General features: G+C 35.6%; 1 protein-coding gene across 3 annotated transcripts in view; it reads left to right on the forward strand.

The window, feature by feature from the left end:
- LOC126885068 (uncharacterized) overlaps positions 1-27,012 on the forward strand; it is a 205,823-nt gene that overhangs the window by 59,709 nt on the left and 119,102 nt on the right. For all 3 annotated transcript variants that reach the window (XM_050651498.1, XM_050651500.1, XM_050651499.1), the window contains exons 5-6: positions 24,186-24,350; positions 26,321-26,442. In XM_050651498.1, coding sequence (XP_050507455.1) covers positions 24,186-24,350; positions 26,321-26,442 — 287 coding nt within the window. The remainder of the gene's footprint in view (positions 1-24,185; positions 24,351-26,320; positions 26,443-27,012) is intronic.

Genomic DNA, 27,012 nt, shown 5'->3' on the forward strand with positions numbered 1-27,012 from the left:
TCGAAATAGAACCTTCGCTTAGAAAATTCAAATAACATTCTTAAACCGTCCACCAGATTTGATTAAAACCGACTAATAGATTTTGCATAATAAATTTTCAATCTAATTTTCTTACCATTTAGAAGTTTCCTATTTTTTACATATAAAGGGCCGCTCTACCTATCTAAAACACTTTACAGAATTAACATCGGATTATTTAAGTGGCTTCAGCAATGTTTTTAAGTTATAAACAATTTTTTGGCTTATAAACAATTTAGTCCATTGAAATGTTACATTTAGGGTTGCATTTCTTAGAGGAGTCAATTTTATTTTTTTAATGTGTAGGGGGGGTTTAGTAGAAGCTTAAGTTCAAGTTTTTGGGGTCGCCGCCCCGGCCGCCATCTTGGAAAATGGGTGCAAAGGGCTTTCGCGCTGTACCTCCTAAACTAGCAACCATGCAGAAAATTTAATTACACATAAAATGTAGCAAATTAAATTTTCTACAATTTTATGTCTATTACTTTTTATCGTCAAGTGACCAACAAAAAAGTTATAAACAAAAATAAGAGAAAATTTTGTAAGAAGTTTCATTTTGAAGGTTGTAACTTTTTTTCTGGTCATTCTACAATAAAATAACATCATAGAAATTTTATAGAGGATTTCTCAATAAACAATTTTCACTATAAACTTGTTTAATTTTATGTACTTTTCTAGGTTTTACAGCGCTCCAAACTTGACCAGATTCTCAAACTCTCATAGGAATACAATAAAAAAAAAACGTTGGGATAATTTTTCTATCTACATACATATTCGTTTATTATGATTTTAACATTCCTATGCTATTATTAAGGTCCATGTCACCAGCCCCCCTTTTTCAATTTGAGGGTCAAAAAAAAGATCATTCGTTTGTATTGCGTTAATACTGGATTGTATCACACTTCATTAGTTTGTACTGCCCCCACCCTTTTAAATCTGCCTGGAGGGGCTGGTGACATGCCATCCCCCCTTATTCGATTTGAGGGTCAAAAAAAAGGTCATTCGTTTGTATTGCGTTAGTACTGGATTGTATCACCCTTCATTCGTTTGTATTGCCCCCACCCTTTTAAATCTGCCTGGAGGGGCTGGTGACATGCCATCCCCCCTTTTTCGATCTGGGAGTCCGGAATGGGTATGTTCGTTTGTACTACGTTAGTATCGGATTGTATCGTCCTTATTTTGTTTGTACTGCCCCCACCCGTCTAGATTGGCCTGGGGGGGCCAGTGACATGCTACTCTCTACTCTGCACTTTTTGCCTTCTGAACGTCGAAAATAGGCTATTTCGTTTGTACTGCGTTAGTACTGGATTGTATCACCCTTCATTCGTTTGTACTGCCTCCACCCTTTTAAATCTGCCTGGAGGGGCTGGTGACATGCCACCCCACCCTCTTTCGATATGGTGGTCCGCGATGTGTATGTTCGTTTGTACTGCGTTAGTATCGGATTGTATCGCCCTTATTTTGTTTGTACCGCCCCCACCCGTCTAGATTGGCCTTGGGGGCCAGTCACATGCTACCCTTCTACATTTAAAACAGGGGAGGATTAATGCTAGGAGTAAGGACACAAAATTAGCCAAAACTATTATAGTAACACCGCGGGTGTAAAATTTGGTAAATTCGTCAAAAATGTAACGAATTACATTTTGAAACTGAAAAACAGGCTTGCAAGCCACTCTCCATGGGGAATGGAAAGTTACACCCTCAGATGGATCTCAGAGTAGTTCTACGCTACCGATTTGAAAAATGGTACATGTATTTGTTGGAGATATTTTGAACACCATTTTCGATCAGAAATCAGAGGAGCGACCTTGCCTTTTCCTACTAGGAAGAAATTTATCCATCCCCTCAATAAATTATACAGTTTTACACGCTATCGATATGAAAATCAAAGATCTCATGCGGCGCATTCCGAAATGCACTCTTCGTTGTACAATAATTTCAACCTCTCTGGATAACTGATCAACTGAAACATACATACGGCAGAATTCATTGGAATCGAAAATTATTAAAAGTATTTGGAACATTAAATGAAAAATTCCCACAATCAATGTCTTTCCTACCATCTAATGCCAGAGACAAGATAACAATAATTGCCGTTGCTATGTTATGGTGATTTGTTTTCTAGAAAGGTTTGTATTGTTCATTTACGACTGCAATGAGATTCAGAATTTCCGTATTCCATTTGCAAAATAAATATAGTGTCAAAAACTTGCTTATACATTTGACGCACTGTCCGTCAACGTGTTAATTGCCTCTACTGATTCAGTGCCAAAACGAGACATTTTTATAGAAAAATGTTTGCAAATATATGAAATGCCAAACTGACCTATTAAATAAACAACGACAGTGCAATTTTGATTTTTCTACTATGGAATTATCGCTGTATAGACCAGGGCGGATCTGTTTTGAAGTGGATGTGAGAGGTGGCATTCCGATTTTTGCAGATAAAATTAGGTGACAACTTCAGTAATTATAATTGGCTTATGCTGCTTCTCAAATATGTCCGGAACATTAATAAAGACATTCAAATATTTAAAAATTTCGAAAAATATCGATTTTTTTCAACTTTTCAATCGTTTTTAAAACGATTCATTTTGGAACAAAGTCGTAGGGAAATAAAATAAAGATAATTGATTTTTTTATGATATACGACTATAAAATATTCTTAACAGATTTTGCATAATAATTTTGCAATTTAAATTTTTTTAAAAAAGTTAAAATTTTTTATAAACTTTCTGAACAAATAGTAGACCATTATTTAGAAGTTTACTAATTTTTTTACATATAAAGATAAGCCCTACCTATCCAATACACTTTACAGAACTTAAGTTGGTTTATTAAATCGGCCTCAGCAATGTTTTAAAGTTATACACAATTTTTTGGCTTATAAACAAATACAGTGAGGACGTTTGCGTTAATAAATACGAATAAATTCATTTTTCTGTTATTTATCAAATTAACACTAGTCAATTAACACGTTGACGGACAGTGCGTCAAATGTATAAGAAAGTTTTTGACACTATATTTATTTTACAAATGGAATACGTAAATTCTGAATCTTATTGCAGTCATAAACGAACAATACAAACCTTTCTAGAAAACAAATTACCAACCCGTGTTGAGCTGGCCCCCCCACTTGCAAAAATTAAAAAACAAATAGCCCTGATTTATGAGCTATTTATGAGCTCTCATATTCCGCAAACTAAAAATTTTGAGCTCGTTCCACTGAGCAGGAATTTAATACCCTAGTGGGGGGGATGAGTCAGCCCGCCCACTACTTAAAAATAGGAATATTGAATCGGTTTTTGCGGCAGAATTACGAGCTATTTATGAGCTCTTGAAATTATATACTTTCGATTTTTGAGCTCATCCCCTTCACCCCCAAACAACCCTTTAATTGATTTAACTTAAGAGAAAGATGCTGAGAAAACACAAAATATATCGTATTGCGGATATAATTCATATAGCTTATATACTCTAAGAATAAACTATTAAATCAAGAGCATTTCGATTATTGAGGTACAACCCGTTCGCAAGAAAACTACACCATCTTCCCGGCTTAAGAGAGAGTTTTACTTAAAATGCATTAAATAATTATTTGGCGACTACATATCATTTAATAATTCATGAGCTCCAAAATTACGCGCATTTAGATCATTAAATTGCAATTTATTTTGTATAGTGCAGTCACTGAAGGTAAAAATTAACGATTACCTTCAATTTCGGTGAACCTTCATCGATTTTCACGAAAATTGGTCAGTAGTTAGAGGATACGTCAAGAAACAAAGGTGACATGGTACCACCTTGCGCCTTTACCCTGAGGGTGGATACCGCCCCTTCTCGGGGGTGAAAATTATTTTATAAAAAATAAATGCACAAATCAATAAAAGAACAAATTAAAAGCAAAATTCATTATATAAAGTTAATAAAATAAGTCAATACTTTTTAAGTTATTAAAGATCAAAGATTTTAATTATTTGTGAAAAAAATGCATGTTTTGGAGAGGTTTTTTGTAAATCACTGAAAAACTTTAAGTTTTTACAAAAAAGTTAATAGTAGTTTAATTCGTATAGCTTTTATTCTAAGAATAAACTCTTAAATCACGCGTCTTTCGATTATAGAGCTACAACCCCTTCGCAAGAAAACGACCCCATATTCCCGGCTTAAGAGAGAGTTGTTCTTAAAATAATTTAAATTAATTATTTTTCGACTACATATCGTTTAATAATTTATGATCTTGCAAAATATAGGCATCTCAATTATTGAATTGCCATTTTCTTTTTATAGTGCAGTCACTGAAGGTAAAAATCAACTATTACCTTCGATTTCGGTAAATCGCCATTTATTTTCACGAATTGACAATAACAACTTGGGGTTTTAGCCTGGGGTATATGTCACCCCTTCTCGGGAGTGAAAATTACTTTATTAAAAATAACCCCACAAATCGAGAGAGGGACAAATTGTAAGCAAAATTTGTTATATGTGATTAAAATAAATCAATACTTTTTGAGTTATTAAAGATCAAATATTTTAATTTTTGGAAAGAAAATGCATGCTTTAGAGCGATTCTTCATAAATGACTCACAAACTGTAAGTTTTTACAAAAAAGTTTTCATCACTAAAATTAAAGTCAATAAAAAATATAATAAATTGCTTACTTGAAAACCCCTTTAATGTTAATTTAAAGTAAGTTATTGGTAATTAAATGTATATTTTTTCCGCGACTGTTCAAATCTAAGGGTTCAAGCTTAAATAACGGGAAAGAGATGCATTTTATAACACTTAGGTACTAAATACTTGTCAAAGTACTTAGAAATACCTATGAAAAATAAGATCCAGAAAAAGTTGATAGTATCAAAATCCGCTCACCAATTTTCGTGAAAATGAATGGAGATTTACCGAAATCGAAGGTCATAGTTGATTTTTACCTTCAGTGACTGCATTATAGAAAGAAAATGGCAATTCAATAATTGAGATGCGTATATTTTGCGAGCTCATAAATTATTAAACAATATATAGTCGACAAATAATTAATTTAAATTATTTTAAGTACAACCCTCTCTTAAGCCGGGAATATGGGATGGTTTTTTTGCGAAGGGGTTGTAGTTCAATAATCGAAAGACGCGTGATTTTAGAGTTTATTTTTAGAATATAAGCTATACGAATTAAACTACTATTAACTTTTTTGTAAAAACTTACAGTTTTTTAGTGATTTACAAAAAACCTCTTCAAAACATGCATTTTTTTCACAAATAATTAAAATCTTTGATCTTTAATAACTTAAAAAGTATTTACTTATTTTATTAACTTTATATAATAAATTTTGCTTTTAATTTGTTCTTTTATTGATTTGTGCAGTTATTTTTTATAAAATAATTTTCACCCCCGAGAAGGGGCGGTATCCACCCTCAGGGTAAAGGCGCAAGGTGGTACCATGTCACCTTTGTTTCTTGACGTATCCTCTAACCACTGACCAATTTTCGTGAAAATCGATGAAGGTTCACCGAAATTGAAGGTAATCGTTTATTTTTACCTTCAGTGACTGCACTATACAAAATAAATTGCAATGTACTGACCTAAATGCGCGTAATTTGGAAGCTTATAAATTATTAAATGATATGTAGTCGCCAAATAATTAGTTTAACGCATTTTAAGTACAACTTTCTCTTAAGCCGGGAAGATAGGGTGGTTTTCTGGCGAAGGGGTTGTAGCTCAATAATCGAAATGCTCTTGATTTAATAGTTTATTCTTACAGTATATAAGCTATAGGAATTATATTCGCAATACGATTTATTTTAAGTTTTCTCAGCATCTTTCTCTTAAGTTAAATCAATTAAAGGGTTGTTTGGGGTGAAGGGGATGAGCTCAAAAATCGAAACTATTTAATTTCAAGAGCTCATAAATAGCTCGTAATTCTGCCGCAAAAACCGGTTCAATATTCCTATTTTAAAGTAGTGGGAGGGGCTGACTCAGCCCCCCCCACTAGGGTATTAAATTCCTGCTCAGTGGAACGAGCTCAAAATTTTTAGTTTGCGGAATATGAGAGCTCATAAATAGCTCATAAATCAGGGCTATTTGTTTTTTAATTTTTGCAAGTGGGGGGGGGGCAGCTCAACACGGGTAAATTACCATAACTTAGCAGCGGCAATTATTGTTATCTGGTCTCTGACATTAGATGGTAAGAAAGATATTGACTGGGAATTTTTTATTTAATGTTCCAAATACTTTTAATAATTTTCGATTCCAAAGAATTCTGACATATGTACGTTTCAGTTATTCAGTTGTCCAGAGAGGTTGAAATTGTACAACGAAGACTGCATTTCGGAATGCGCCGCATAAGATCTTTGATTTTCATATATTATCGATAGCGTGTGAAACTGTAAAATTTATTGAGGGGATGGATAAATTTCTTCCCAGTAGGAAAAGACAAGGTCGCTGCTCTGATTTCTGATCGAAAATGGTGTTCAAGATATCTCACAAATACATGTACCATTTTTCAAATCGCTACTACTCCGAGATCCATCTGAGGGGGTAACTTTCCATTCCCCATGGAGAGTGGAAAGTGGCTTGCAAGCCTGTTTTTCAGTTTCAAAATGTAATTCGTTTCATTTTTGACGAATTTAGTAAATTTTACACCCGCGGTGTTACTATGTGCAAGGTTTGGCTGATTTTGTTTCCTTACTCCTAGCACTAATCCTCCTCTGTTTTAAATGTAGAAGGGTAGGGGTAGTACAAACAAAATAAGGGCAGTACAATCCAGTACTAACGCAGTACAGACGAAATAGCCTATTTTTGACATTCAGATGGCAGAGAATGCATAGTAGAGGGGTAGCATGTCACTGGCCCCCCAGGCCAATCTAGACAGGTGGGGGCGGCACAAACAAAATAAGGGCGATAAAATCCGATACTAACGTAGTAGAAACGAACTAACCCATCCTGAACCCCCATATCGAAATAGGGGGGATGGCATGTCACCAGCCCCTTCAGGCAGATTTAAAAGGGTGGAGGCAGTACAAACGAATGAAGGGTGATACAATCCAGTACTAACGCAGTACAAACGAAATAGCCTATTTTCGACGTTCAGAAGGCAAAAAGTGCAGAGTAGAGGGTAGCATGTCACTGGCCCCCCCAGGCCAATCTAGACGGGTGGGGGCAGTACAAACAAAATAATGGCGATACAATCCGATACTAACGCAGTACAAACGAACATACCCATCCCGGACCCCCAGATCGAAAAAGGGGGGATGGCATGTCACCATCCCCTCCAGGCAGATTTAAAAGGGTGGGGGCAGTACAAACGAATGAAGGGTGATACAATCCAGTACTAACGCAATACAAACGAATGAGCTTTTTTTTGTCCCTCAAATCGAAAAAGGGGGGGCTGGTGACATGGACCTCTCTTGGTAGCTATTTTTGATCTTTTTATCGGCCACCTATGAGGTAGGGTCTGGAGGCGCGTTTTTGTGTGGTATCCCCAATAGGCCTAATCCACGGACAATTTCTAGACAAAATAATATTATTTATTATTATATTATGTTGAAAAAGAAATATCATAGCTATTATTTTTTCATTTTTTTCAATGGTCCAGGCTGCGAATCAAGATCTGAATCAGCATCCGAGGTGAATTTTTGTGGTATAATGATAGTTAGAGTTGGCGTCATTGTCGGTAATTCATCTACCAATTCATTTTCTTTAAATTAATGCTGATATCTCCACGATGTTGCTGCAACTTTCACCACCACAATAGAGACACACTGCTGAACATTTGAGGTGTGCTTTTCGGCAACCACATGAACTTCCAGTTTCCATACATCTGCTAAAGTTGAATATCATAAGCTCGGGGGAACTGGAGACTTGGAAGTTTGGATTGGTATCCAAAATTTTTCATGATTTATCCAGCCCCCAATTTTCTGAGCCATGACTGAATCTGGTGATACACTCGGAGTCTGTGGAAACGGGCTGGATCTTATGTCGGAAGAAGTGAAAAGAGATTAAATGCATTTTTTGTCACTGTTTTAGCGAATCGTTTGTATCTCAGGGTTTCCAGAGGATCGTCTTTATTTCCGCCATATAAAGATACGAAAAACGTTCGCCTACAACAGTGAGTAAAGATGGCTCGACTTTTCCACTGACAAACAATTTTCCCTAGATGTTTCTTACAAATAAAATAACTACCACTCATGATGCGCTCTTACAAAAACACAAAATTCTTATCTAATCACAAAAATATAAGTTTTACCCACAAGACTCTCAATAGTATTATCTACAAAACTCAAAATATTTTTCACAATTTTTAATACGACTGCACGTGGCCAAATAGGTAGCACAACTGTAAGAACAAGCTAAGTAGATGGGGATCGACTGCTGTGCCACCTAGGATAAATTATAATAATAGAAGTAATAGCAGGCAGATATTCAGTCCGGTACGGAAGAAAAATGACGTAACTGCAAATTTTGTCAATTTCTGTTTATTGCGCAATTAACTTCTAAAATACTATATAAAGGTGATACAAAAAACCGAACTGTCAAAATGTGCTGAGCCACTATAGGATAGTTGCATCGTTATTGAAATACGCGCTATGTTAGACCTTGTTTCAGATGCATAGTGACGCAACTGTAGATATGGTTAAAAATGGGGCGATTAAATTAATATAATGAAATTCGAACCAATATCGATGAAAAAACCATCGTTGTCAAAAAACAAACGCCATACCGATGCTCCTGGACGATTACTCTTCATTTAATCCCCATTTTAAATATTTAAAAATCGTTTTTTTGCTCTTCTGAAGAATTTAGCATTTTGCGGTTGCGTCATTCTTCTTCTGTACCCGCAAATTTGTCCTCAAACAACTTCTTGGTCCTTTTGTATATATATTCTAAAGGTTCTAAGTTTTATAGTGGGGAGAAAGGTCAAAAATAGATTAATAATAGCATAGGAATGTTAAAATCATAATAAATTGTATGAATAATATTTATTTATGACATAAATGCTAAAAGTACACGTTTAAGGCACGCATGTGAAAGTTTGCAGAATGAGCGATAGCGAATTCTGCAATTCACATGAGTGCCTTAAAAATGTACTTTTTAACACGCATATCATACAATGTTTTTTCTACAAACGTAATTACAGGACAATATCTACAAAAACTTTTACTTGAACTTGACTGACAAAAAATTTATGACATTTTTATATTTTTTGACATTACATCAAAATTGTCTATACGGTCAATATGAACTGCAGTGCCTTAAAAATATTTTAAAGCACTAGTGCCTTAAAGTAGCATTTTTAACGCACGCATCGAGTGCTAAAAATTGCATTTTTAACACGGTTGTAGAAATAAAATATTAAGATAGAAAATTAACCCTAACGTTTTGTTTTTATTATATCCCTATGTGCATTCGAGATTCTGGTCAAGTTTAGGGCGCTGTAAAACCTAGATAAATAAATAGAATTAAACACCTTATTGTTCGCTGAAAAACCCTCTACAAAATTGCTATAATCTTATTTTATTGTAAAATGACTTAAAAAAAATTATAACCTCCAAAAGGAGACTTGTTAAAAAAATTTTACATATTTTTGTTTATATCTTTTTTGTTGGTAACTTAACGATAAAAAGTAATAAAAACAAACTTGTAGAAAATTTAATTTGGTACATTTTATGTATCATTATATTTTCCGTGGGGCTATTAGTTTACAAGATATAGCGCAAAACATCTTTGCACACCTTTTCCAAGATGGCGGCCGGGGGACAAGGGTGGCGACCCCAAAATCTTGAACTTAAGCTTCTATCAAGCCCCACTACACACTGAAAAAATAAAATTGACTCCTCTATCAAATGCAAGGTATGGCCTAAAAATGTAACATTTCAATGGACTAATTAGAATATCTCCGTTACTATTATATTAAATTAAATTTACAAAACGGCAATAGAAAATACTCGGTACGACGCTTATTTTAAAAGATAAAAAGTTGAATTGTAAGAATCAGTTTCTGAGGTACAAACTGTTAAATTTGGCCGGTATTTGCGACGAAGTTTTAAACAATAGAATGATAATCTTTTGAACTATTACCTTACCCTTTCGATCCTTTTTCTCCTTATGAGAATTTTAATATGCTCAAAATACACATAAAATATATTATAATAATGAAAACGATCGCTATTGCGCGATTATTAATTTGGTATAAAAATACCAAAAATAAAAAAAAAAACCAGGTTGAAAGAATTTGAACCTTTAATAAATCGGTATACGTAAAGAAATGCATTTTCTTGGCTTCCAATCGAGGAATTTTCTTCATTCTTTTTTTAGTCAGAAGTAACTCGAGTAGAGCTACCTAATGGTAGGGGACCAAAGTATGCTAAATGTGCAGTTACTCGAGCGCTTTGGGGATCTATTGGGTTGTGAAAAGTAGGTATTAAACCAAAAAAAGTAAGTAAAGTTTTCTATTTTAGTGGGGACTTTCCATTTTTAATTTAATTTTCCATTTCCAACAATCGTTTTTTTTTTTTAGATTATAACGCCATCTATCCATAATTCGAAAAAATGTTTCGACTAATATTTACTAATTTTTACGTAAGGAATCCAAATCTGCAATAAAAAATGGGGGCTCCTATATAAGATTTTAAATTATCCCCCGCACTACATCCGGGGGGGGGGGGGGTCGTGTTGGGTGCCGTTCCATATAATTTTTCAAAAATATTGATTCAGTGTATTTTCAGTTTTTCGATCTAAGGTTCATTTCGCAAAATATCGCGGAATTCGTAGTTAAAATATTAAATTTGCCCCCACCCTTCTCCCTGGGAAGTCGTGTTTAGTATCATTAGATAGATTTTTAAGAAATATTGAGTAGGTATTTTTTAGTTTTTCTCTCTGTCATTCATTTCGCGAAATATTCGCTTTTTTCTTGTGAGACTTTAACTTTGGGACCCAACATTTCCTTCCGCCCCGCTCAAATCGTCAGATTTTTGCAATATACACTGTTTCGCATGTACTTAACTTACCGTATCTTAATCTGACGATTTCGAGTTTTTCTAAGGATAGATTATTTTTTTCGGCCACCCCTTAACGAACTCCCCTGCATTAAGAGGCAATATATGGTAGATGTCCATTTTCAGGGTACAAGTGTTACGCGATTGACTCTACTATTTTATTTATTTATATCTTTAGGCAATAAGTTTAATTTAAATAAAGGAAGACTTACTTATATTATTTTATTTACATCACTTATTTATTTAATAAATTTATTTACAAACTCAAATTTATTATTTAATTAACTAAACATAATAATTCCGATAACTAATAAATACATTTTATATCTTCGATTCGAACACAATAAATTACGCGACGCGCTTCGATGAATGAATGACTGGCCTGTGCTCGAATCTCGGTTCTATATATACTTCGGCAGCGGTAGTCTCGAACGCCGTGGATAGGAATGGTATTTTCTCGTAACGCCGAGAAGCTTCGGGAAGAAATAGGCCAATTCGTGAACGGACTAAATAGTGTCACATTGCCCCCTCCTTAAAAGATGGTTCCTCCTGGAACCTTCTCGGGACTGGAACTGGATGCTGGTATCTGCAACTGGACCCTCTTTTACAACTCCCAGTTGTATAAAAGTGGCAGGGGACGGTCTTCGCTCCGCACCAGTAACTATGCGGATTGCAACAGACTAACACCCGGACCTCGGTGTCTTTAAAAATTTCTTCTACCATATTTCGGATAACTCTCCAGTCTAATTGGCGGCATTCTAACTTTGGCATGGCTAACTTTTGCACGTCGGACTTCAACACGTCCTCTCTCAATTGAAATAATGCAACCCATACATCTTGGTAGGTAGGTTGGTCATGGATAGTGTCTTTTGTTACCAGATAGAATAGGTAACGTGATGCATCTTGGAGTTTCAATGCTTTGCCAGGAGCTGGCAGTTGGCATTGAAGTTCTGCAACTCGACCAAACTTCCTTCGAAAGGCGGATGCCAACCCTCGTGCGTCTTTGACACTGGCCGGGATGGTATGGGCCAGTGAATAGTCATCGGGAAGTGCGAGTAGATCTCGCTTTTCTTCATTGGTAACACCATGTCTCGCTTTACCGGTACCTCCATAGGCCCCCAAGAACTCCTCGAACGTGAGGTCAGGTATTTCTCGAACTTGGTTTACTTCCACTTCTTCATCTACGTCGTGGTCTCCCTCGTAAGGCGCCAACCGGTTATGGTGGACTATCATCGGCTTTCCCCTAGGAATCTTGCTTATTCGGTAGATAACGTCATTAATTTTCTTGACAATGAGATACGGACCTTCCCAGAACTGCTGCAACTTGGGAGAACAACCTGTTCGCTTCTTTGGATTATAAAGCCAGATTTTGTCGTTCTCCCTGAAACATCCCTTCTCGGCTTCGGTATCGTATCGTTTCTTCATTCGGTCGCTAGCGATCTGAAGATGGGAACGGACCAACTCATGTATATCGTCCATTCTTCTTCTTAATCCATTCACGTAATCCTCACCAGCAACATCTTCTCCAGGTCGACATCCAAACTCTAGATCACAGGGTAGACGCATCTCACGTCCAAATAGGACTTTTGCTGGTGTTTGGCCAGTTGATTCATTAACAGCAGATCTATAGGCCATTGCGAAGAACGGAAGGTACTGGTCCCAGTCTCGTTGATGATTGGACACCATCTTTGTCAAATACTTGCCGACTGTCCTATTCATACGTTCCACCATTCCATCCGATTGCGGGTGATAGGCCGTGGTTATTGTCTTCTTCATGCCTAGTTTATCACAGATTCCTTGAAAAAGATCGCTCTCAAAGTTCCTTCCTTGGTCACTATGGATCTCCAGAGGCACTCCGAATCGGCTGATGCAGTCTTTGATTAACACATCTGCAATAGTGGCGGCCTTCTGGTCTGGAATTGCGTAGATCTCAACCCATTTCGTGAAGTAATCCATTACCACCAACATGTATTTGCATCCATTGTCACTTTCTGGAAATGGCCCGGCAATATCCAAAGCTATTCTTTCAAATGGACTTCCAACATTGTACTGTCTCATAGGAGCCTTCCTTTTCCGGTAGGGTCCGTTACTTGTAGCACAGGTAGTACATTTCTTACACCAGTCCTTCACATTGTCGGAACTGTTCATCCAATAAAATCGTTCCCGAATTCTCTGAAGGGTCTTCTTTACACCAAAATACCCTCCTGATGGACTGTCGTGTAACTGACGAAGTACTTCGGCTACTCTTCTCTTTGGAATCACCAACTGCGTTCTCCTCACTGAACCATCATCATTTTCTATTACTCGTTTAAGCAAGCTGTCTTCCAAGATAAATGAGTCCCACTGGGCCCAATACGTCTTAACTACTGAGCCTAGGCTTGATATTTCTTGCCAAGATGGTCGACGATTTTCTTCTTTCCATTTTCGAATCTTCTGTAAAATTGGATCTTTTTCTTGTTCTTCCTTGATCTTGGTAGGCGTCCACTCGTCGTTGACCATTGTTGCTCTTAGTACTGCTGCTTCCTTTGATTCTGTTTTGTTGCAATGGGAACATTCTGCTGGACAGGTCTTCTAGATAGAGAATCAGCGTTCCTGTGGCTAACTCCGGCCCGATGCTCGATCTTGAAATCATATTCTTGAAGTCGTTCAATCCATCTGGCTATCTGACCCTCTGGATTCTTAAACTGCATTAACCATTTAAGGGCGGCATGGTCGGTTCGGATTAGAAACTTCCTTCCGTAGAGGTATTGATAGAAGTGTTCCACTGATTTTCCTACTGCTAGAAGTTCTCTTCTCGTGACGCAATAATTTCGTTCAGGTTTTGAAAGCACTTTACTAAAATATCCAAGGACTCGTTCCTGTCCTCCTTGGATCTCCGACAGCACTCCTCCAATTCCCACATTGCTTGCATCCGTATCTAAGATGAACTCTCCTTCTGGCAGTGGATACCCTAATATGGGCGCTGTAATTAAATGCCTCTTCAAAGTTTCAAAGGCCGTTTGGCAGTCTCCATCCCAGCAATAATCCCTTGCTTCCTCTGTGAGTCGCGTTAAGGGCTTAGCGATATCTGCAAACTTCTTAATGAACCTCGGGTAGTAAGTACATAGTCCCAGAAAACTTCTCACTTGATGTTTATCAGTTGGTTCAGGCCATCCCTTAATGGAATCGATTTTTCCCTTATCCACGGCCACTCCTTCTTTGCTGACTATATGGCCTAAATAATTGACTTTACTTTGAAATAGCTGGCATTTCTTGGTGTTTAACATTAACTGGGCAGCTTTATGTCGATTAAAAACGTCTTCTAAATTCTTCAGGTGGTCTTCAAACGTCTCTCCCAAAACGATTATTTCGTCTAAATACACCAGGCACGTTTTCCAAGATAACCCTCTCAACATATTTTCCATAAGCCTTTCAAATGTCGCAGGAGCGTTACAGAGTCCAAACGGCATAACGTTGAATTCCCATAATCCAGATCCTGTCGTAAAGGCCGTCTTCTCTTTGTCCACTGGATCCATTTCTACCTGCCAATATCCAGACTTCAAGTCCAACGTAGAAAACAATTTACTTCCAGCCAATGTGTCCAACGTGTCGTCGATCCGAGGAAGAGGATAACTATCTTTCTTGGTAACATTGTTCAACAAACGGTAGTCCATACAGAACCTCGTAGTTCCATCTTTCTTCTTGACCAGGACCACCAGAGAAACCCATGGGCTCGTAGAAGTTTCTATCACCCCGTCTTTCTTCATTTCTTGAACAATCCTTTCAGCTTCCTCTCTCTTCGCCTGTGGTAATCGTCGAGCTGATTGACGAATTGGCCTAGCGGTACCAGTGTCAATTTTATGTTTGACAACTGTCGTTCTTCCTGTCTTTCCTCCTTTCGGTACGAATATGTCACGATATTGCCTAAGAAATTCCCTTAATTTCCTTTTTTCCATTTGATTTGGAGATTGGCCTGCAACTGCAACCATTTGGTCGAACTTATCGTTGGAATTATCTGATGTTGTCGTCTGACGGATTATGGACGTCACGGGTACACAAGTTCTTACTTTTGTCTCCTTCTTGATGGTCACTGGGTAGTCATTAACATTAATCAATCTCACGGGAATTTCTTTAGCAGAAGTAACCAATTCCTTTCCAATTATGATTCCTCAGCCAACCTCCTCGTCGTGGTTCCATGGCTCCATCATAACAGGCGTTCCTTCTTCTACAGTTCCCTGTAGCCGCGCTACGATGATCGTTTCACTCCTCGCAGGCACAACTGTATCTTCTTTAATGGCTGCTAGCACAGTTCTGTCATCATGTGGATGAAGAAATACCTCCTCGTTGCCAACTTTGATTACCCTATTCTTAAAATCTAATTGAAATCCATGCAAATTCATTACGTCCATTCCTAATATAACATCTTCTTCGATGTCTGCAACTATGACAGTATGGACGAACTTTTCTGCTCCAATCCCTAATGTATCTGGATTTCTCCATGGGTGTTGGCGTTTTCACCTGTGGCAGTCCGCAGTCGCAACCTCGTTGGTAAGAGTTTCTTACGGCTGTTTAAAACTGACGGTCGTATAATGGTCCTGGTCGCTCCGGTATCCACCAACAATGTATACTTTTTACCATTTATTTCTCCATCCACATGTACACTATCTTCACGACATTTCAAAGAAGCTATTAGTATGAGAGGGTCTTTGGAAATTTGCGGGTCGAAGCTGCCCCCATAAGGCCGACCCGTTCTAGTTTTCCTGCCGGTGAGTCTCTTGATTGTTATTGTACCTAGGGCACTTACATGAACTCCGTACGTGTCCCATTTCCCCACAGTTCCAGCACCTTATGGTCTTCGTTTTCTTGGATGCAATGCCTTTCATCATATTAACAAACTGGTCAAGTTTGTCCTCATCCTGTTCCTCTTTCACAGTCCTCACTTTACTGTACCTACCAGAGGCCTGGGTAGCTGATTCGTATTCGAGGGCGGCAGACAAGACATCGACCAGCGTCTTGTGACCAGCTAATCGCAGTGTTCTTTGCATTTCATGATCACGAAGGCCATCAATAAATGTTTGAACAGCCAACTTTTCCATCATGTCTTCGGGAGCTGTTGGATATGCATATCGTACCAACCTGGCAATATCGACCTCGTATTCTTGAAGAGCTTCATCTTTCTTTTGTCTTCGATTTTTAAGCTGCGACTGATAGACATGCTCTAAATGTTCGTGCCCGTATCGCATATTCAGTCTCTTTTTAAGCTGCTCGAAGTCATCTGTCTCCTCTACGGCTATGGTCTGGAGGACATCCAAAGCGTCGCCTCGAAGAGCAATAGTGAGGTTTACAGCTTTTTCTTTTTCGGACCATCCGTTCGCTCTGGCCGCCGATTCGAAATGTTTCATGTAGTTGTTCCATGATGACTTTCCGTCGAAATTTGGCACCTTAACACGGGCATGACCTACACTCCCTTCAACTATCGACCGTGGCTCCAGTTTGTATTTCGTTTCATCATCTTTAATGTCTGTTAAGATGGGTTCCATCCCTTTGTCTACTTTTTCCGTTTCCTACATTTTCTTTTCTATTTCCTTGATCTTTTCTTCAAAAGTAGATTTTATGGACGATATCTTGTCGTCAAAATCCGAAGTGACTTTAGAGATCTTGTCAGTCATTTTGCTTTCAAGGGATGAAATATCACCCGAAACTTTCAAAATATCACTAGAAACTCTATGTTCTAACGATGTAATGTCTATCGAGACTTTGTTCTCTAACGATGTAATGTCTGTCGAAACTTTGTTCTCTAGCGATGTAATGTCTGTCGAAACTTTCAAAACATCCGAGGAAACTTGGGAGATTTCACCAGAAACCTTTTTCTCTAATGATGTAATGTCTGTAGAAACTTGGGACATTTCACTAGAAACTTTGCTCCCTAACGATGTTATTGACAAAATTAAAGCAGCATGATTGTTTTCAAACAAATAGGTTTCTGGATCTTGACCCTCTTCCTGAAGAGCGTTCTTTAGACGTTCGACTAGATCAACCTTTTTCCCAGTAGAACTCAGGTCCCTTTCTTCCCATTCAAGTCTCAGGTCTGCAATTTTTAGCTTAAACAAGGTAGACATGATCACACACATTATTTATTACGATTTATATTTTATTTATTTTAAGTATCCTCACTTCTGCACCATTTGTTACGCGATTGACTCTACTATTTTATTTATTTATATCTTTAGGCACTAAGTTTAATTTAAATAAAGGAAGACTTACTTATATTATTTTATTTACATCACTTATTTATTTAATAATTACAAATAACACCAACTAACACATCTAATTTCTTTACAAACTCAAATTTATGATTTAATTAACTAAACATAATAATTCCGATTACTAATAAATACATTTCATATCTTCGATTCGAACACAATAAATTACGCGACGCGCTTCGATGAATGAATGACTGGCCTGTGCTCGAATCTCGGTTCTATATATACTTCGGCAGCGGTAGTCTCGAACGCCGTGGATAGGAATGGTATTGTCTCGTAACGCCGAGAAGCTTCGGGAAGAAATAGGCCAATTCGTGAGCGGACTAAATAGTGTCACACAAGGTTTCTCCCCATGTAATAATCTGGCGCGCTCGAGTAACTGCAAAAATCCCCGCTTGGGCTCCCCTACCATAAATAACCTACTATGAAATCCCAACTATGCTTTAGTTTTGTTATATTAAATTAATTTATTTATAACAAAATTAACTATTTTCTCCTATGTTGTAGATTTTTTTTAGAAAAACGTAACACACGTGTATCTTTTAATGTTATAAATACAAATATTCTCATTTGAATGCTTGTTAAAATAAATGAATGAATGAATGAATGAATGAATGAATATTTGCTTAAAAAAATTTAAATTTTTTTTAAGTTTTTTACAGCACGGTTTCAGCGGCTCTGATTTCGCTTCAGAACATCAATTTATTTATGTATAACAAAATAAAACTACATATTTTTTACTATATTGTAGACCTTTTAACGCTCTATCAGCAATATGTCTCATTTGAAAGATGAAATGAAAGTTTTTTTATTTAAACTATCTTTGTTAAATTAAATAGTCTTCATTTCATCAATGGAATATAAAAAAAAAGATGACATTCTGTGGCGAGTATGATGTTCTGGAGTGAAATCACAGCCGCTGAAACAGTTCAGTCCGCCGTCCGGTAAAAAAATTTTTATTTGTTTAAACAATAGTAATTTACGTAACCAGTTCCGAAAGTGATATTTTACGAGACGAGTAGGCAGTGTCCAGGGCGAGCCATAGGCGAGTCCTGGAATCCTGCTAGTCTCGTAAAATCACTTTTGGATCGTGTTAGGTACAATATTTTTTCTGCAGCCGTTTTTTATTTTAAAAAGAATACATGGACAAACTTATCTTATGAACTTTTATTAAACAGTTTAAAGTTACTCTCGTGAATTCAACATTAGAAAAATCTATTTATGAATATTAATAGCACAATTATAAAAATTATTAGATTTTTCCATTAGATATTAGGCCGGGCCGAAAAAATTTTTTTCTCCTTTTTCTATACGGCTAGTTGCCAAAAGTTGTGACTAGTATTTATATAATGCTATACCAAATTTGGGCCGGTTTAAAAAATAATTAACCGGGCCCCCGGCCCTTAAAATTTTTTTTTGGGTCAAAATTTTTTTTTTCAAATACTTGTACAAGGCTAGTGGCTAAAAGTTGGAAATACTATTTATATAATCCTATATCAAATTTGGGCCGGTTTAAAAAGTAATTAACCGGGCCCCCAGGCCCTTAAAGAATTTTTATTTTGTTAAAAAAAATGCTAGGGGCTATTAAAAAAGCTTCTGTTGTCATATTCTATTGTTAAGCGAAACAAAGATAATACAGTCCACAGGAAAAAATACTTAAGCTTTTAAATACCGTTTTAGAAGATTAAAACTAAATTTTCAAAGATAATACAACGCTAGTCATCGACAAAAATAAAATTCGGAGAGGAGTTAAGGAAAACAGACGGCAACTCCAGCGCGAGAATAAAAATTTAAACAAGTCAATTGAAGGGCTATACTGTGATGAAAGAAAATATCAAACCATGGTCTTCGGAAACGCGAGACGAATTATGAAAACCGAAGACCATAATAGCTTTAATCGAAGGACCCGGTAATTTATATTTTGGGTACTTAGCTCTTAGCCAGTCTCGTGTCATAGATATTGTCGAAGGAATATCTATTATTATTTACAAAGCCATAATATAGATCTAAGCAGTTTAAGTGTTATGGGATGTGATGGTACAAATGTCAATACGGCTGGAAGGTGGAATCATTGGAATTATAGAAAGGCGAGTGCATAAACCATTACAGTGAAATGTATGCCCGTTGCACGCTACTGAACTTGCCTTGCAATATTTGCTGCAAAAACTAGATGCCCGCACAAAAGGTCCCTATTCATATTCTGAGCTGATTGGATCCCCTCTTCCCAATTGCGAAAAAATGACTGTTAGTAAATTTAAACCCATAGAAGCTATCCTGCCTCTTGTAAACAAAAATGATCTAAGTCCACATCAACAGTATTTATTCAAACTATACTATATAATTAAATAGTTTTCTCCAATTATTATAATAATAATAATTTGAGATGGAATATGTTCTCAAAGTTTGGCAGAGAGAAGTCCAGAGAAGATGGCACAAACACGTTGGTTCACGACAGCGAACCGCATTCTTAGAGTTTTTGTAGCTACAACTGATCCTTGTGAAAGCTTAAAGATTTTAGCTGAGTTTGAATTACAAGACAAGTATATTCTCGTATGAGGTTTGAGATAAAAACTCAGCCAAGATTAAAATATGGTGCCAGGCATCTATGGAAATTAATACAGGCCTCGAGAGATTTTCCGAGTAATGTCTCACCAATTATCAATAAAGTTATTCAAGACAATGCTTAATTTGCACACCCGGAAGTCATTCAAATTTGTATGTTAACAGATTCACGTTAACGTATTAGAGAGGTTGCTGTCAGAAAAATTTTAAAATATAGGAAGGCTGGTATAAAAGTTGCGTTTTCATAGTATCCCAAATCCCTAAATCAATTTCGATGCAGAAGATTACATACATCTCATAGTGGGCGGGTGGAACTCGCCATGCAGCTACCTCATCATGATGAGTTCTGGGTTAAATAAATAATAATATACAAAATAATGTTAAATATGTCCATAATAGTTCAATGTAACAGCCTTTCGTGCCGAATAATAATTCAAGCAAAGAGCTGCACATTTCACAGCGCAAAAATAGTAAATAAATATGAATTGTTTACCCCTCTCTTATATTTTTAGTCCTGGGGGCTGGTTAAATTTTTTTAAATCATGATGACAATTATATAATGAGATAGTGGCATCGATATTAATATTTTAGACACTAGCCCGCCCCAAAAATAAAGCAAAAAAAAAAAATATTTATTTTTAGGCCCCCGGGGGCCCGGTCAAAAATATTTTAATTCGGCCTATGCTTGGTATACAAACGTATACCATACACGTATACATATACGTATTAGGACTACCATACACAACTTTTTTTATTAGCCCGTTTAAAATTTCCCAAAAAATTTTTTTTTGCCCTTTTTCGGCCCGGCCTATTAGATATGCAAGAATGACTTCTTCATTTATAGTATGTATTTTTATCATTTTTCCATTTTTGAAATAATTCGTAGACCAATTCATACTTCTTTCTTGACTTTAATGGCAATAATTCATATATAGCGCTTTAGCAATTTCCCGTATCTCCCGTACGTCATTCTTCCGGACGATTTGTCCGCAAACAAATACTTGGACCTTTTCTACATGCTTAGGATTCCAAGTTTTGTAGTGGGGAGAAAGGTATAAATAAATAATAGCATAGGAATGTTACGATCATAATAAATTTTATTAATAAAAAAATATACGATAGAAAATTAAGCCATTAATCCAACATTTAACATTTTGTTTTTATTGTATCCCTACGAGCATTCGAGAATATGGTCAAGTTTGGAGCACTGTAAAACCTAGATAAATAAATAAAATTAAACAAATTTTTAGTGAAAATTGTTCGTGAACCCTTCTACAAAATTGCTATAATGTCATTTTATTGTAAAATGAACTGAAAAAAAAATTGTAAGTTTCAAAAAGAACTTGCTACATTTTTAATAGAAATAAATAAGATATTTATAGAAAATTTAATTTGCTACATTTTATGTTCAATTAAATGTTCTGTAAGATTGCTAATTTACAAGATACAGCGCGAAAACCCTTTACATATCTCTTTCCAATATGGCGGCCGGGGGATAAGGGTGACGACCCCAAAAACTTGAACTTAAGCTTCTACTGTCCCCGCTGCAAATTAAAATAATAAAATTAGGTCCTCTAGAAAATGCAACCCTAAATGTAACATTTCAATTGACTATAGATCACAGGCCTAGACCTGTATCAATTTAATTTTAATATATATTGTTTGTCAACAATTAATATTCTATGAGGTTTTATACGTATAAGACTTGAGTTTTTTAATCTTCGTATTTTATGGAAAACTCTCTTAACTTACTGTTTTTTAGAGGAAGCTCTGATGATGGAATCACGCTATGCCCAAAGTACTTAGATGATTTAAAAAATATTTTTTACACACTATCAATTTTTGTGAACATACACCTGTTACCGTTTTGACTTTTTTAGCTTTGGTTACTGGAAATAATTACATAGTATACATCTCTATTAGTTGTAATTTTTAAATAGAATAATTAAGTTGTTACAGACCTGGATCCCGCGTAAGAAAAGTTGATTAATAGCAAGCTGAAAATTTGTTAATAGCTTAACGGTGTCTAGTCGGACAAACTTTGATGCACGGGAACACTGGAACAGGGGAAGTTTTAACTGTGGAGCATGATAAACGTGTCGTCCTGACAAGTTTATGATTGTGAAAAATAGCAAGTTGTTTTTAAGTTTATTCGATAGCCAACGTTATGTAATATAGGAGAAAATGTTTGTCCGACAAAAATGCTGGGCATTTTAATGAGTCCGACACGTAGAACATGTCACATCACATGAATTATGTTGGTGGTGAATAGCAGTCTGATTTTTGCATGAGAGGTTAATGAAAGGTTAAAAAAGCAATTGGAAGTTCTGTCCGACAAACTTAATGGGAAGTTTTCGTAGTCGGACATTCTAAACAGGTAAGATATAGACAAAAATGCTGGTGATAAATAGCTTTCCGACAAAGACGAAATTTAATTAAGTAAATTATTCCTTACCAAGAATGACTGTTGTCGGAAAAAAATAAGGGGTAGATTTTGTAGTCCGACAATTTAAAAAAATAATTTTTAAAATTTCAATAAGGGGTGATTATTCTATGTCAAAAATACCTGCAATCAATTACAATCGATATCTTTCGATTTTTCTTAACATCATTTAGATACCTCACTGTAATACATTTATAGTAGATCAGGCAAATTATATTATGGATTGAGTGGTCTAGCTATCTTTGTCTGCCACATGCTCGGGATCGCTTGGTTAAAAGAGATAGATAGACCACCGATCGACTTTTTGCACTGTATTCCCTGTCTACCCTTATGTCTATGAATACATTTTCATTTAAGAAAAACTGTCACTTTTGACAATAATTCATAATAAATTGCAAGCGTAACTTCAAATTTAAACTAATCGATTTATTTTGGCAGCAAATTATTACTAGCCATGTGACACATTAATTTCATTAATATTTCATTTGTAGAAAGTTGAGAAAAATTACGTTATACAATTTTAGTAATAATTTATTTAGGTACCCTTTTTCAATAAAGCAAAGCAATATAGCACGAAGAATGATATTCAATAGAATTTTCACAATGATCTGGCAACTGAACCTCATTGAATTCATGACCAAGTATTTTACTAACTTTGTAAAATGTTCGAAAATTACTCAAAAATGTTCCGTTGAATGGTTTCACTTTTGATTTGGCGACTTAAAATTTAAACTGTTGACACTCAAAAATAGACACAAAAACACTCCATAGTTAATATAAATTTTAATTTCCAACACACGTGGCAAACAGAAACTCAGAGATCATGTACTTTCTAATACTACTTTGTATAGCACAAAGTGTCACACTGACAAATGCAGCCTTCTAATACATACTTCTAAGAATAATGTGTCATATTTATATCTATTCTTTTTTTTTTATTAATGGCTTTGACAATGTCTATTCTTATAAGCACCGAAGTTTTAGACCCTTCACATTTTTTAATGTCGTTTACAGGGTTAAGATTTGAGTATGGAAAAAAATGTATACAGCGTTTTTTGTAGGAAATTTTCCGTCTTTCTGATGCGCCTAATTAGAAAACCCTAAAAGATTGCTTTCACAAGTTCCTTGATATTTTTTATTGTCATTTTGAGAATATCTAGAACAAACTCCACCCAAAAAAATAATTGTTTTGCAATATATACATGCATTGATACTTACCTCACTGTTTTTGGAGTGTGCATGTATATATATGCACATGCAAATATGTGAATATAAATAATAATATACAACTAAAATAGCTTTATCAATATATGACTAAGTCATTCTGAAAAAATGTTTTTTATTTATTTCCTTCGATTTACACAAACTTTTTGTCCGACATATGACTTTTTGCGTTACAAAATATAATTTGTACATAAACAAATCAAAATTAGCTTGCTATTTATCACCAACATTTTTGTCTATATCTTACATATTTAGAATGTTCGACTAGGAAAATTTACCATTAGTTGTGTCCGGCAGAACTTCCGATTGCTTTTTTAACCTTTCATTAAACTCTCATGCAAAAATCAGACTGCTATTCATCACCAACATAGTTCCTGTGATGTGACATGTTCTACGTGTCGGACTCGTTAAAATGCCCAACCTTTTTGTCGGACAAACATTTTTTCATATATTATATAACGTTGGCTATTGAATAAATTTAAAAACAACTTGCTATTTTTCACCGTCATAAACTTGTCAGGATGACACGTTTATCATGCTCCACCGTTAAAACTTCCCCTGTTCCAGTGTTCCCGTGCATCAATGTTTGTCCGACTAGACACCGTTAAGCTATTAACAAATTTTCAGCTTGCTATTAATCAACTTTTCTTTCTTACGCGGGATCCAGGTCTATTATTGTTTATAACTATTTAATTGTATTTTTTTTGTTAGTTTGTGGAAAGAAAGTGAATACAGCAATAGCTGCGTATGCTTGGGGTGGTAGAGAAGTCAAAGATTTTGAATTCCCATGGGTTGTAGCGCTGTATCAGACTTTAGGAACAAGTTATGAAAATATATGTGGAGGCACTTTAATAAGTAGAAGAGTTGTCATAACCGGTTTGTATTTTTATTGAAACTTAATTGATATTAACCAGGGAGCAGTCGCGTCGTTAGGAAAAATATTTTTTCTTCAAACGTCAAATAATGATGACATTACTTATCTAACTTTATCCTGTCAAAGTTTGATGTCTCCGCCGGCAGCAGTTTTTTTTCCCATTTCTTTACGGCGGAGGGAAAGTTTTGTCATGGCAACAATATGAAACATGTCACAAAGCAACAATACAAATGTCATTAACAACAATTAAACATCATTTTTATTTATAGTAATATTAAAAGTACAATTAGTTAATGAGGCATTTTCAAAATTGAAACCGTGCAAAAATGTTCCCGACTCTTGATACGCATTGGTAATTGTTGATGATACTGATGGTCGAGCACAACTTTCAGCAATCATTCCCGATGTTGGCGAATCATGACTTAATTATTTTAATTTCTAACATCTAGATGACTTTGATAGTTGTCACAGTTAATTTCGAGTAAAAATAGCGTATGAATTGTACTATTTATGGTTAAAAATTGCTACGTTTGAAGAAAAAATAGTATACTTTATTCGGCAAAGAAGCAACTTTCTTGACGCGCCCTATATTACGCGCCTCACTTCGTTCGGCGCGTATTATCGGGCGCGTCAAGAAAAGTCATGCTTCTCCGCCTCATAAAGTAATATACTATTATTCCTTTTCCTTTTAAAAAACATGTTATCCTTTTCCGTGATAACTTGATGAAAAATTTTGCAGCATTACTTTCCACTCGTAAATGCCTCGAGGAAGATTGTAGTAATGCGAAGCATTTTTTTAATTAAAAGAAATTTATTTTTTTTGTCGAATTTATGGCTTTGTTGAGAACCAATTGGTTTTCAGTTGTTAGAAATAAATATTTTTAAAATAACAATTAAATAAAAATATTCTAAAATAAAATTTTGTTTTAAACTCGGATTGTTAGATTTAATCTAACGCGCGACTGCTTACGAGACAGAATAGTGTTCCCGGGTTAAACTTAAAATTTAATAGATTTTTAAATACCGGGTGTCCACTTATATTTTCCCCCATTTTAACTGCCTATAACTTCTAAACGGCTTAAAATAGAAATATGCGGTTTTCGATAAAATGTTTTATTTTAGTAAAAGTTTTGTCTGAATGGATTGAATTTTTTATATCGCTTTCAAATACGAAAAGAAAAATGGCGGATTTTTGAAAAAAACGTTGTTGTCTTTTTTTAATGGAATACCCAGTATATTTTTTTGTAAAGTGAAAGAAAGGTCATTCACCTATCCAGCGATATAAAGTTTTTCAAAATCCGTTGTCAAATCACTGAGTAATTAATTTTTAAAATAAGCGGTGCAACGTGGATATCACATACCTAAATAACATAACTAAGCAAAATGATATTATGTTATGTGATTTCCACATTGCATCTTTCATTTAAAAAATTATTTGCTCAGTCATTTGACAACCGATTTTAAAAAGTTTAATATCGCTGGATAAGTAGATGACCGCTTTTTCAAGCTACAAAACTATACTGGGTGTTTCAATAAAAAAAGTCAACAACGTTTCTTTAAAAAATCCGCCATTTTTGTTTAAAAGCCACATAAAAAATGATCATTTACCTAAAAACTTGAAAAAACGGTTATTTACCTATCCTACTCAGTTATTTGACAACCGATTTTAAAAAACTTTATATCTCTGGATAGCTGAATGATCTTTCTTTCAATTTACAGAAAAATATACCGGGTGTTCCATTAAAAAAGTCAACAACGTTTTTTTCAAAAATCCGCCATTTTTTTTTTCGTATTTGAAAGCGATATAAAAAATTCAGTCCATTCAGACAAAACTTTTACTAAAATAAAACATTTCAGCGAAAACCGCATATTTCTATCTTGAGCCGTTTAGAAGTTATAGGCAGTTAAAATGGGGGAAAATATAAGTGGACACCCGGTATAATGTTAATGTAAAACAATTATCTTTATTCAGCTGCTCACTGTGTTACGAATACTTATGGTAAAGCTCTGGATAAAAACAAATTTCAAGTTGCTGCTGGAAAAGTTTACAATGCCTTTGGAGATAAACGAGATGTAAATGCACAGTATAGAAGGGTAAGATCTAAAATATATAGATTAGCTTTTTGCCTAGTTGGCTGATGGATTATTCTTCTACGTCAGATGCAAATCCACTAATGGATGATAGCGATCACATTTTTGATTAACTCTCTGTTTCTTGCAATGTGTATCAGAGCATGTGTGTCGTTAATACCTGTCCATTGCCTTATGTTTCTGTGCAGGAATTTTTGTTGCATCCTATTCCTCTTTTGCCTTTAATTTACCCTCGATATTAAGTTGAAGTAACTGGTATTTTTCATTTCGCATGATGTGACCCAGATACGCCGTTTTCCTTTGCTTGATGGTTTCGAAATAGTCTTTATATTTGTGAATATTTGTGACTTTTGCCGTCCACGGCATCTTTGGGACACGATGATAAAGCCACATTTCGAAGGCTTCTGATCTGTTTATATCCCTGGTTTTGAGTGTCCAGCGCTCTACGCCATATAGCAGCACCGACCATACGTAGCACTTAGTGAACCTTAGTCTTAGTTGAAGATCGAACTCTAAAGAGGTCAGTGCCTAATTGAATTTTACGAAAGCTTGTCAAGCTTCCTCAATGCGACA

This window comes from Diabrotica virgifera, chromosome 5 (genome assembly GCF_917563875.1).
Source record: "Diabrotica virgifera virgifera chromosome 5, PGI_DIABVI_V3a".
NCBI lineage: Eukaryota > Metazoa > Arthropoda > Insecta > Coleoptera > Chrysomelidae > Diabrotica > Diabrotica virgifera.